Source organism: Musca domestica, unplaced genomic scaffold (assembly GCF_030504385.1).
Source record: "Musca domestica strain aabys unplaced genomic scaffold, Musca_domestica.polishedcontigs.V.1.1 107, whole genome shotgun sequence".
Taxonomy (NCBI): domain Eukaryota; kingdom Metazoa; phylum Arthropoda; class Insecta; order Diptera; family Muscidae; genus Musca; species Musca domestica.
Window position 1 is genome coordinate 1,224,744 of NW_026712125.1, and position 12,547 is coordinate 1,237,290.

The following is a 12,547-nucleotide window of genomic DNA, read 5'->3' on the forward strand; positions in this document are numbered from 1 at the left end:
ACTTCTTTTGTAAGAAACTCATCAAAGACATCCGAAAAACTCTCCCAAACTTAATTAATGTTTAAACTAAATTAATTGGCTTTAAAAATAACTAAGTTTTAAGTAACCCAAACAAAATTCATATTTTTATCGATAATTCTAGTTTAAAAAAAAATAATATTCTACAAAACAAGGAAAGTAGTCAAAAGTTTTTATTCCAAAAATAAAAAAAGAAACCAAAACGAAACCAAAAAATCAAAACGACTGGAAGTAGAGAATTAAACGAAAAACTTCAAAACTACAATCTACGTTTTAGGGGAAAACCGAAACGCTTCTTTATAGGATTAAAATAACTTAACTCTAAGTGAAATCAGAAAACCGAAAAAAAAAATCATCCTCATCATCATCCTCTCTGGTTTTGCTGTGCGGAAGGGGAGAAAATATTATGGACAAGAAGCCAACTCTTGGAGAGCAAAGAGTTGGTACGAATTTTCAACAAAACCGCCCACAGCAGCAACTGGAATTTTTATCATCCTCATCACCAAGTCTAGCTTGTAAACCGGAAAGCATATCAAACTCACCCTCTCCCAGATCCACCAGACGACGCCATCGCCTGCAGAGATCCACAGATAATTTCGATTCCGATGATGCTGAGAATTTTCTAAATTCCAGACCCGGTCCCCAGCAAGTCTCAGGCGTAATGGGTGGAGGTTTTGTGACACCTCCCACGGCTGCCTATACCAGAGACTATATCGACAACGCTGTTACCACTGTAGCGGTATTAACGAACAACGAATCCACAAAGCCAGGAAGCGCACATCCTTCCTCTGAACAGCCTCCTGCCACCACCAAACAAATGCACGAAAAACTCTTGGAAAACGACGGGTGTGACAAAACGCCCCCGTCCTCAAAGGGCGACAAGGGGAAGGCGCATAAACCCCACAAAGAATCGAAATTTGCTGAAAAACTTCGACGTAGCTTTCGCAGGGCTGAACACAAGTCGTTGGAAATCAAGCGACAGGATAAGCTCGATGCCGAGCGTTGTGGTGGCCTAAGGCCTTTGCATCAACAGCTCCAGAATTCGGCATCGATTTTCTCGCTGACAAATCTACCAGGTCTGGGTGGCCACATAAATCCAGCTCTGCTCTTGGATAGTCCCGACGAAAGTACCCCTCCCGAATTTGCCTATCGCCATTTGAGTAGTGTGGCAACGACGAATTCCAGTACCTCGCTCGAGAGTAATTTCTGTGAGAGTCCAACCACCAGCATCAGCTACTGGGCCTGGCACATGAACAACAACAACATGGGCGGAGAGGTGAGCACAGCAAATTCCAATCCGAACTCAAATCAGGCGAATCGAAATCTAACGGCTCCCAGCCAAACAGAGGTTGGGGCCAGTGGTACCGGCAACCGTGCCAATCGTCGTCTGGAGCAACAAAGCAGCAGTAAAAGTGAGCAGGGTGGTGGGGGAGGTGGAGGTGCAGATCATCCCAGTGTCACGGCGGACAGTCGCAGCTGTAGCACGGCCAGTGAAAGCAGCACCGCTGCTAAGCTGACAAGGCTACAGAATTTCCTCTTCAAGTCCAGCAATGAAAGTTCGCGTAGCATCCAGGGCCATTCCAATGAGGGCTTTACCATATCCTCATTTAACTCCTCTTCGGGGGAATGGGAAAATCTCTGTAACTTCCCGTCCACAAGTCAGAGTGTTGCCCACAACGAAGACACCGGCCAGTTTCCGCTGGCCATGGAACCGGAGGAGGCATCGAGGAATAAAAAAGAAAATCTAAGTGACTCCAATGGTTCGCTGAGGAATTACTACCAATATACCCTGGCCTCGCCCAGTAACCCATTTCTACCCGAAATTACAGCCCGCACCTATCACAGTACCTATGAAGAGGAGGAGGAGGATAGGGAGCTGGAAGAGGAACTCGATTCGAATGTGACCTCGGTAAAGTATCGCATTGGCTGTCACTCGGCCCAGCTGCCCACACCGAACTATAGCAGAACAGGTTCGCAGGAATCCACCCACAGTGATTATGCAGGCGGGGCATATGGTGGCCTATCCGGTTCGAATCGTTATGATAGCTCCAATTCCTCTTTGGCTACCACCTCCACACCGGGAAAACACAAACGTAAACTGTTTAGCCTCTCCACACCCACCAAACTGGATTTCCCCCACAACACCACCCAGCCAGCCATTACCAGCAGCAGTCAGACATCTTCCCAACATTCGAATGCCTCAAAAACTACTTCTTCTTCATCTTCCTGCAACCTAGTGCGTAGCCTTAATCCTTTCTTGCCTTCCACGACGGTGACATCATCGTCGCCACCGCAACGAACCTCCTCGTCGAGTAGTCTAAACAAACAACAACGTATGGGACCATTTAAACAGCAGGCTGTTACCTCGCCCATTGCCATACCGACAGCCACAGGCCAACATCAATCGTATTTCTATCATCACAGCAATTCGCCGCAGCAGCAGATGTCGGGATCGGGGCCATTGCGAGACCTGAACGCCAGGAGAGAGGAATTCCTCAAGGCCACAATGCAAATATGTTTGGTTGTATCGCCGCCATCCTCAAGGTTGCAGGTAATTTAATTTAGAAAAAAAATTAAAAATATTTTGAAAAAATATTAAAAATATTTTAAAAAAATATTAAAAATATTTTGAAAAAATATGAAAAATATTTTGATAAAATATTAAAAATATTTTGAAAAAATATTAAATTTTTTTTATATATTTTAAAGAATAATTATAAAAAAAATTCTATTATTTTTATAATTTTTTTGTAATAATTTTTTATTTAATATTTTTAATAAAATGTTGTTATTTAAAATAATTTGTTTGTGTTTTTATTTTAACTTAAGTCACAGAGTCCACTAAAAATAATTATTTTTAAATATATTATTAGTTTTTTAATATTTATTATTTTTAATTTGTTTATTAAAATTATTATTTTTTGAAATAACCTTTTATTTTTATATATTTTGTAAATGAAAATTAAAAAAAATATTTTGTGCTTAAAATTTGAAGTTAAGACACACGGTTCATTAAAAATAAATATTTTTATTTTTTATTTTATTTTTATTTTTTATTTTTTTTTTTTTTTTTTTGTAGGAATTATATTTATTTTTGATATAATCTTGTATTTATTTTTTAAATAAAAAATTAAAATTATAAAATAAATCCTGAAATTATTTAAAATATTTATTTTTGTATATTTTTATAAAGTTTACAATAATTTCCATTATTTTTATTATTTTCTATATTTAATTTTTAGATGAAATTTTTTGTTAAAAAAAAAACTTATTCATTTTTTTATTTTAATTTAAACCTCAAGGTCTATTGAAAATAATTATTTTAAAATATACGTAAACCTTAAAAAAATACCAGTCATCTCAATCTCACATTTGAGTCTTTCAGCCCTATCTCTTCACCCAATACCAAATTTAGTACGAATTAGTACTTTTCATACAATAAGAAAATATTTTTTAAAAATCCACGCCTTGGGCTATGAAAGTCCTCAAGAAAATATTTTTTAAAAATCCACGCCTTGGGCTATGAAAGTCCTCAAGAAAATATTTTTTAAAAATCCACGCCTTGGGCTATGAAAGTCCTCAAGAAAATATTTTTTAAAAATCCACGCCTTGGGCTATGAAAGTCCTCAAGAAAATATTTTTTAAAAATCCACGCCTTGGGCTATGAAGTCCTCAAGAAAATATTTTTTTAAAAATCCACGCCTTGGGCTATAAAAGTCCTCAAGAAAATGTTTTTTTAAAAATCCACGCCTTTGGCTCTGGTAGTCCTTTAGAAAATATTCTTTAAAAATCCACGCCTGAAGCCCTGACAGTCCTTCAGAAAATATTCTTTTAAAAATCCGCCTTAGTCTCTGAAAGTCCTCAAGAAAATATTTTTTTAAAAATCCACGCCTTTTCCTCTGAAAGTCCTTAAGAAAATATTTTTTTAAAAATCCATGCCTTTGCCTCTGAAAGTCCTTAAGAAAATATTTTTTTAAAAATCAACGCCTGAGGCTCTGGTAGTCCTTTAAAAAATATTTTTTTAAAAATCCATGCCTTTGTCTCTGAAAGTCCTCAAGAAAATATTTTTTTAAAAATCTACGCCTTTGTCTCTGAAAGTCCTCAAGAAAATATTTTTTTAAAAATCCACGCCTTTGTCTCTGAAAGTCCTCAAGAAAATATTTTTTAAAAATCCCACCTTTGTCTCTGAAAGTCCTCAAGAAAATATTTTTTAAAAATCCACGCCTTTGTCTCTGAAAGTCCTCAAGAAAATATTTTTTAAAAATCCACGCCTTTGTCTCTGAAAGTCCTCAAGAAAATATTCTTTAAAAATCCACGCCTGAGGTTCTGGCAGTCCTTTAGAAAATATTCTTTAAAAATCCACGCCTGTGGCTCTGGCAGTCCTTTAGAAAATATTCCTTAAAAATCCACGCCTTTCGCACTGGACCTTCAGTGCGTATTTCAAGAACATATTTTTTAAAAATCCACGACTTTGGCTCAGAAAGTCCTTAAGAAAATGTTTTTTAAAAATCCACGCCTTTTTCTCTGAAAGTCCTTAAGAAAATATTTTTTGAAAATCCACGCCTTTTCCTCTGAAAGTCCTTAAGAAAATATTTTTTAAAAATCCACGCCTTTGTCTCTGAAAGTCCTCAAGAAAATATTTTTTAAAAATCCACGCCTTTGTCTCTGAAAGTCCTCAAGAAAATATTTTTTTAAAAATCCACGCCTTTGTCTCTGAAAGTCCTCAAGAAAATATTTTTTAAAAATCCACGCCTTTGTCTCTGAAAGTCCTCAAGAAAATATTCTTTAAAAATCCACGCCTGAGGTTCTGGCAGTCCTTTAGAAAATATTCTTTAAAAATCCACGCCTGTGGCTCTGGCAGTCCTTTAGAAAATATTCCTTAAAAATCCACGCCTTTCGCACTGGACCTTCAGTGCATATTTCAAGAACATATTTTTTAAAAATCCACGACTTTGGCTCAGAAAGTCCTTAAGAAAATGTTTTTTAAAAATCCACGCCTTTTTCTCTGAAAGTCCTTAAGAAAATATTTTTTGAAAATCCACGCCTTTTCCTCTGAAAGTCCTTAAGAAAATATTTTTTAAAAATCCACGCCTTTGTCTCTGAAAGTCCTCATAAAAATATTTTTTTAAAAATCCACGCCTTTGTCTATGAAAGTCCTCAAGAAAAATTTTTTTTTTAAATCCACGCCTTTGGCTCTGGCAGTCCTTTAGAAAATATTCTATAAAAATCCAAGCCTTTGTCTCTGAAAGTCATTGAGAAAATATTTTTTAAAAATCCACGCCTGTGGCTCTGGCAATCCTTTAGAAAATATTCTTTAAAAATCCTCGCCTGAGGCTCTGTTAGTCCATTAGAAAATATTCTTTAAAAATCCACGCCTGTGGCTCTGTTAGTCCTTTAGAAAATATTCTTTAAAAATCCACGCCTGTGGCTCTGTTAGTCCTTTAGAAAATATTCTTTAAAAATCAACGCCTGTGGCTCTAACAGTCCTTTAGAAAATATTCTTTAAAAATCCACGCCTAAGGCTCTGGCAGTCCTTTAGAAAATATTCTTTAAAAATCCACGCCTGAGGCTCTGGCAGTCCTTTAGAAAATATTCTTTAAAAATCCACGCCTGAGGCTCTGGCAGTCCTTTAGAAAATATTCTTTAAAAATCCACTCCTGAGGCTCTGGCAGTCCTTTAGAAAATATTCTTAAAAAATCCACGCCTGAGGCTCTGACAGTCCTTTAGAAAATATTCTTTAAAAATCCACGCCTTTGGCTCTGGCAGTCCTTTATAAAATATTCTTTAAAAATCCACGGCTGAGGCTCTGGCAGTCCTTTAGAAAATATTCTTAAAAGTTCCACGCCTGTGGGTTTGGCAGTCCTTTAGAAAATATTTTTTTAAAAATCCACGCCTTTGGCTCTGGCAGTCCTTTATAAAATATTCTTTAAAAATCCACGGCTGAGGCTCTGGCAGTCCTTTAGAAAATATTCTTAAAAGTTCCACGCCTGTGGGTTTGGATGCAAATGCAAGAGTTCAAGCTCTATTGCTTCCTCAAATACAAATGGTACCATTGTGTACCTTTTAATACTTTTCGTACCATTCTAGTACAAATTTCCAAAAACGCAGCCAGATAACCCCTTCGACCAGGAGTAAATTTAATGGACGTTGACTTTTCTTATTCTTTCAGGAAGTGAAAACCAAATTAAAAAATGTTAAAAAAAAATATTTTCAAGCCAATGGATTTAAAAACAACTATTTATCAAAAAAAAAAAATAATAATTTAATAAAAAATATTTTTAAAAATTGTCGAAACAATATTTTTTAATGATCCACATCATATTTATATTTTTACAAAACATCTTTACAAGTGCCAAATTTTGTCAATAAAATTTGTTTTAGGTACTTTAAATTTTTATAAAAAAATATTTTCTTAAACAAAAAAAAAAATGAAAAAAAAATTAAAATCCATGTTCTAAGATTTTTGGAAAAAATAATATTTTTCAATTTTTTTAAGAAAAATTAATTCTCTAAATTCCTTTTCCTCAAAAATTTTTAATTATTTTTTTTTGTGCCCCGCTAATGCTAATTTTCGACAAAACTTTTCCAATAAGCGTATTATTGTTTCAAATAGCAATAGAAAAGACCCCACCCTCCCTCTCCTCAAATCCTGGAAGAGTAACCAAAAAAAAAAAAAAATAAATAATAATAAACAAAAAGTTTGACAATAGCAAATGAACTGCTAATGACCCTTTAAGTCTTTTGGATAAATCTGCGTTTAAACCATTTTCGAATGAAACACATTCATGACAAAGTTTGGGGATTTTCAGTTGTTTTTTTCCTGCTTTCCACACTTTTGTGCACGGGCATTATTAATTATTTATGCAAATGTATTTTTATACAACAAATTTTTGAGTACTTCACCGTTATTGTTGTTGCTGTTGGGTTTTATGGCGATTTCATTTTGTGACCGCAAACATTTCCGTTGTGGCAACTGAAAACAGGTTTTCGTATTTTATTTTATTTTTTCAAAGGTGCTGAAAGGCCGTCTCACTACCTGGTGTGGGGGAAAAGAGAGAGAGCGAAAGGCGAACGTGAGCGGCATAAGGTATAAATTACCACCACGAAAACCGGAAACCGGTTAATGAATTCAGTGTTGGTGCAGCAGAGCCAAATGAAAGGAAGCTTAAAAAAACAGGACTTCGCATAACTTATGTTAATGAAATTTTAGTGAAAGGGATATGGCAGGGGGCAAGGGGTATTTTCATGGAATTAAAGAGGAAACGGGAAGTAGATTTCATGTTTTGGCCATTAAGTGGTTTATGTATTTTAAAATAAGTTTTTAAAAGGTCTTTTTGTTACTATTTTATTTAAAAACAATAAATTTTTACTAGTGCTCTGCGGCGTATGAGTGGCATCATCACTCATACATAGCGGTGGCAAGGTTTGGGAAATATCAAAATTATTTAGAAATTTTAAAGGAACATTTTTTGAGGGTCGAAAAAATGAATAAAAATCGTTAAAAAATCCCAAAATAATTTCAAATATCTCATGTTGAAAAATATATTGACAAATATTCGTTATATTTTTAAGGAGGAAATCTTCTAGACCATCATTTATATTTTTTCAACAATAAAATAAAATCCACGTTTTTTATTATTTTACAAATATATATTTAAAAAAAATCCATGTTTTGTTGCTAAATATAGCATCAAAAACAAGTTTTTTCGAAGTGGCCTCCAAATTATTAAAGAATATTTTTTATAGGTGCCAATGACCTAAAAAAATATTTTTATAGCCCCCGAGGAAACGCGATTCATTTTTTGATTTTTTTTTCATTTTTCCTTTGAATTTAAAAGTTTTTTTTTTTTCAAAAGATTTCCATGGGTCTTGATTGACAATTTACAGACCTGGAAGGCCTTTATACAGGGTGAGATCAAAAAAGGGCCAGCAACTTCAGACTGCTGTCATTTCTAAGCCACTCGTCCGACAGCTGTTAAAATTATTCCAGTGCCAGCTCATTATATTGTTCGCAAGCGTACAAAAGCATTTTCCTAAGAATTTTCCAGAAAAAAAAGTTATTCGTGTTCGGAATTCAAGCGTGATAGTGTGATTTCTTTATATTTGGCTGGAAAACCACAAGCCGAAAGTTCTGAACTGCCGAATTTGGTTTTCTCCAATCTCCGTTGAGAAAATATTCGTTGTCCAGCAGTTTGTAAACAAACAACATGATCGTGTTTACTTGCCAAAGAGGTCAGGTCAGTTGAAAATGGGCACCTTCGGTTGGCCGGCCACCAGAACTCAAGCGCCGGCCATGGTGATGGTGTGGGTCGCCATAACAGCCGACGATCGCTCTCCGCTCGTGTTATTCGACCGTGGCATCAAAATAACTGCATGTATATTATCGCGAAAATATTCGGGAAGGTGTATTAAAGCCTTCGTTGGCCATCAGAACTCAAGCGCTGGCCATGATAATGGTGTGGGCCGCCATAACAGCCGATGGTAGGTCTCCGCTCGTATTAATCAATCGTAGCATCAGAATAAATGCCAAATATTATCGCGAAAATATTCTGGAGGGTATATTAAAGCCTTAGCCACGCAAACATTTTGGCCGCAGACCTTGGACATTCCAACAAGACTCAGCACAAATGCACTCAGCACGCGCCACCGAAGAATGGTTACACGCCACCCAAGATTGGCTCATTTCCAGTGCACAATGGCCACCCCAAATCTCCGGATACCAATCCGTTGGACTATTGTGTCTGGAGTATTTTGGAAAGCAAGGTTGGCACTAAAAAAAATCCCAAAGTGTCGATCACCTCAAGCAAGCGCTTCGCCGCAAATGGGCCAAAATACCGAAGAGCAACATTCAGGCAGCGTGTGACAGTTTCATTGCCCGTTTGAAGGCCATAATTCGTGCCAAAGGTGACCAATTCGAACAAATCTAAACTTATTCTAAATTTTGATGCTATTTCCGACATTTTTTGCTTTCATTCAATAAAATTTAAAAAAATGTAAAAATTATGGCGCTTGACTTTGTTGCAGTTTTTTTTTATCTCACCCTGTATATTTTTTCAATTAATCAATAAAATGTGGATTTTTATAAGAATTTTTTTTAATTAACCGATAAAACAGGGATTTAAAAAATTATTATTTTTTAAAATCTAAACAATGTGGATTTTTTTTTTTTATTTTTATTTTATTTTGATTAACCTTTCCTAAAGCATTGGAATTTCCCTTCCTTTTCCTCCACCATGTCTCTTCACCTTCAGCTACCATTGATATTTTTTGTGACCCTGCCACTCGGCTTTTATGACCCAAACATAGTTCTGCAGTTTTGCTATCAGTGTCATTTCAAGTTGAATGACTTTACAACGTTTAATGTCTGTTCTCAGCTAGAAACCTCTTATGTTTGGTCGACGGGTCGTTCGTTCGCTGGCTGACAAAGTGCTTAACGTAACGACATTTGGTGACAAAAATCACAACACAGCCAAAACGGACAATGTAACAAAAACCCACCCAGTTAAGTGCGGCATAAAAACGATTCGAGTGGAAAACGGAAACTGTTACTGGTTCGCATGATGTCAGCAGCGGCATTGCGGAAAAGCAAAACTAGAAATTATGACAGCAGAAGTAGTAGTGGTAGTATTGGCATTGTTGCAAAATCAAGGAGAAGAAGGGGGATACAAAACAACAAAATATTGGAAAAATTGTGAAAAGTAATTGGTAAATGTTTCAGGAATTGCAGATCTTTTTTATTTTGATTTTGGTGTTTTGATTTTTTTTTAAACATTCTGTCTTGCAGCAGTACATATAATTTTCATAATTATTTTAAAATTAAACAACAAAACGTGGAATAATTAACAAATAATTTTTCAATTTTTTAAAAAAAATATGATATAATATTAGAAAAATTATGAAAAATAATTGTTAGAGTATTCAAAGACTGCAGATTTTTTTTTATTGAAAAAATATAAGATCCGTAATGGACTAGCAAACTTAAAAAAAAATATATGTGCAGGGTGAGATAAAAAAAATTCAACAAAGTCAAGTGCCATAATTTTTAAATTTTTTTTAAATTTTATTGAATGAAACCCGAAAATGTCGGAAATAGCATCAAATTTTAGAATAAGTTTATATTTGTTCGAATTGGTCACCTTTGACACGAATTAGGGCCTTCAAACGGCCAAGGAACCCAGTCACACCCTGCCCGAATGTTGCTCTGCGAGATTTTGGCTCGTTCCCGGCGAAGAGATTGCTTGAGGTGATCGTCACTTTGGTATTTCTTAGTGCCAACCTTGCTTTCCAAAATTCTCCAGAAACAATAGTCCAACGGATTGGTATCCGGAGATTTTTTGGTGGCCATTGTGCGCTGGATATAAAGCGAGGAACCTCATTTCGTAACCATACTTGAATGGCGAGTGCTGAGTGCGAAATGTGCTGAGTCCGGTTGGAATGTCCTCTTTGGCAAGTAAACACGATCATTTTGTTTGTTTACAAACTGCTCGACGGCGAATGTTGTCTCATCGGAGAAAACCAAATTTGGCCGTTCACCACTTTCCGCCAAGCGAAGCAACTCTTAGACTCTTTTGAGTCTATTTTCTTTTTGTTGCGGTGTAAGCTCTTACACTTTTTGAAATAATGGCTTTACCCTGAGCTCATTTTTCAATATTTGCCGAATGAAATATCGCGATATGTTCAGCTCACGAGCCATTTTTCGGCCACTGCGACGCGGGTTTCAATCGGGCTACGCTATCAGTATAACGATAACGAGTGATGGTACGAGACACAAAAGATTTATTCCCATTCAAATTCTGGAGCGCTCTAACGATGGCCACTTGTGGTTTTCCAGCTAAATATAAAGAAATCACACTATCACGCCTCAATTCCATCGCGAATAACTTTTTTTCTGGAAAATTCCCAACAAAATGTTTTTGTACGCTTGCAAACAATATAATGAGCTGTCTGAAGTTGGTTGCATTTTTTCATATCACCCTGTATATGCTTGAAAAAAAAATACTTTTAAAATGTGGATCCTTGAAAATTGTTTTAAAAAACGCCGTCTTATGTGTCTTTGAAATTTTTTTTTAAATCTAAAAATCCTTGGCTCTCTGAAAAAAATATTCTTAAAAAAATCCACGTCTTACATGTCCTTAAGTATCCTTTAAAAAAATCCATGTCTTAAGGGTCCTTGAAAAAAATATTTTAAAAAATTCACAACTTGTGGGTTCTTAAAAAAAAAAATATATTTTTTAAAAAATTCAAGTCTTACATGGCTTTAAATGTCCTTAAAAATATATTTTTAAAATATCCGTGTCTTCAGGGTCCTAGAAAACTCCACGTCTTATAGGTCCTTGAAAAAATAAGTTCATGAAAAAAAAAATATAAAAGAATCCACGATGGGTCCCTGAAAAAATATTTTTCAAAGAGTCCACGACATTCGGGTCCTTGAAAAAACATTTTTTCAATATCCGTGTCTTATGGGTCCTTGAAACAAAATATTTTTAAAAACTCCAAGTCTTATAGATCCTTAAAAACAACCTTTTTTAAAAAAGCTTAGATCATATGGGTCCTTAAAAAATATTTTTCCAAGTCTTATAGATCTTTTGAAAAAAAATATATATTTAAAAATTCACGTCGTATGAGTGTTTAAAGAATATTTTTTTTAAACACACATCTTCTGGGTCTTTAAAAAATATTTTTAAAAAATTCACATCTTATGGGTCCTTGATAAAAATATTTTTAAAAAATGCATATACTGAGTCTTGAAAAAAGCATTTTTAAAAAATACACGACTTATGGGTCCTTGAAATATTCATGTCTTATGGGTCCTTAAAAAATATTTTTTTAAAACACACGTACCTTCAAAAATTTTTTTTTCTAAATCCATATGTTATAGGAAAATATATTATAGGTCTTGGAAAAATACTCTTAAAAAATACAAGTTTTATGGGTCTTGGACAAAAATATTAAAAAAAAACATGTCTTATAGGTCTTGGAACAAAAATTAAAAAATCCACGTCTTGTGGGTCCTAGGAAAAATTTAAGAAACCACGTCTTAATTGAAAAAAAAAACAAATCCACGTTTTGTTGATTAAAGAAAAAAAAAACAGTTTTTTAAATACTTGATTTGCTTGTTAATTCAAAATTTAAAAAAAACATCTACTTAATGTTGATTAAATGAAAAAAAAATATTATGTTTTAAAAAAATCCACGTTTTGTTGGTTAAAAAATATTTTTTTTAAATCTAAGTTTTGTTGTTTAATTGAAAATTATTTGAAAAAATGCACGTTATGTTGATCAATTGAAAAAATGTGTTTTTTTTTCAAAAATCCACGTTTTATTAATTAATTGAAAAAAATATAGTTTTTTGAAAAATTCATGTTTTGTTTATTGAACAAATATTTTTTTAAATCCACGTTATATTTTTGAATTGAAAAAAAAAATATTTTTTTTTAACTCCACGTTTTTTTTTTTTTTAATTAATAAAAAAATATTTTTTGATCTAGGTTTTATGGTTAACTAAAAAAAATATTTTTTAAAAAATCTA

The 12,547-nt window shown here is 34.2% G+C and overlaps 1 protein-coding gene across 4 annotated transcripts in view; it reads left to right on the top strand.

Annotated features, from left to right (window-relative positions):
• Nucleotides 1–232: 232 nt before the first annotated feature.
• The window catches only part of LOC101900908 (uncharacterized), a 90,485-nt gene continuing 78,170 nt past the window's right edge, over nt 233–12,547 (top strand). For 2 of the 4 annotated variants that reach the window (XM_020036749.2, XM_059129040.1), the window contains exon 1: nt 233–2,569. In XM_020036749.2, coding sequence (XP_019892308.1) covers nt 425–2,569 — 2,145 coding nt within the window. In that variant the 5' untranslated portion in view covers nt 233–424. The remainder of the gene's footprint in view (nt 2,570–12,547) is intronic. The other 2 variants (XM_059129046.1, XM_059129045.1) reach the window with 2 other exon arrangements.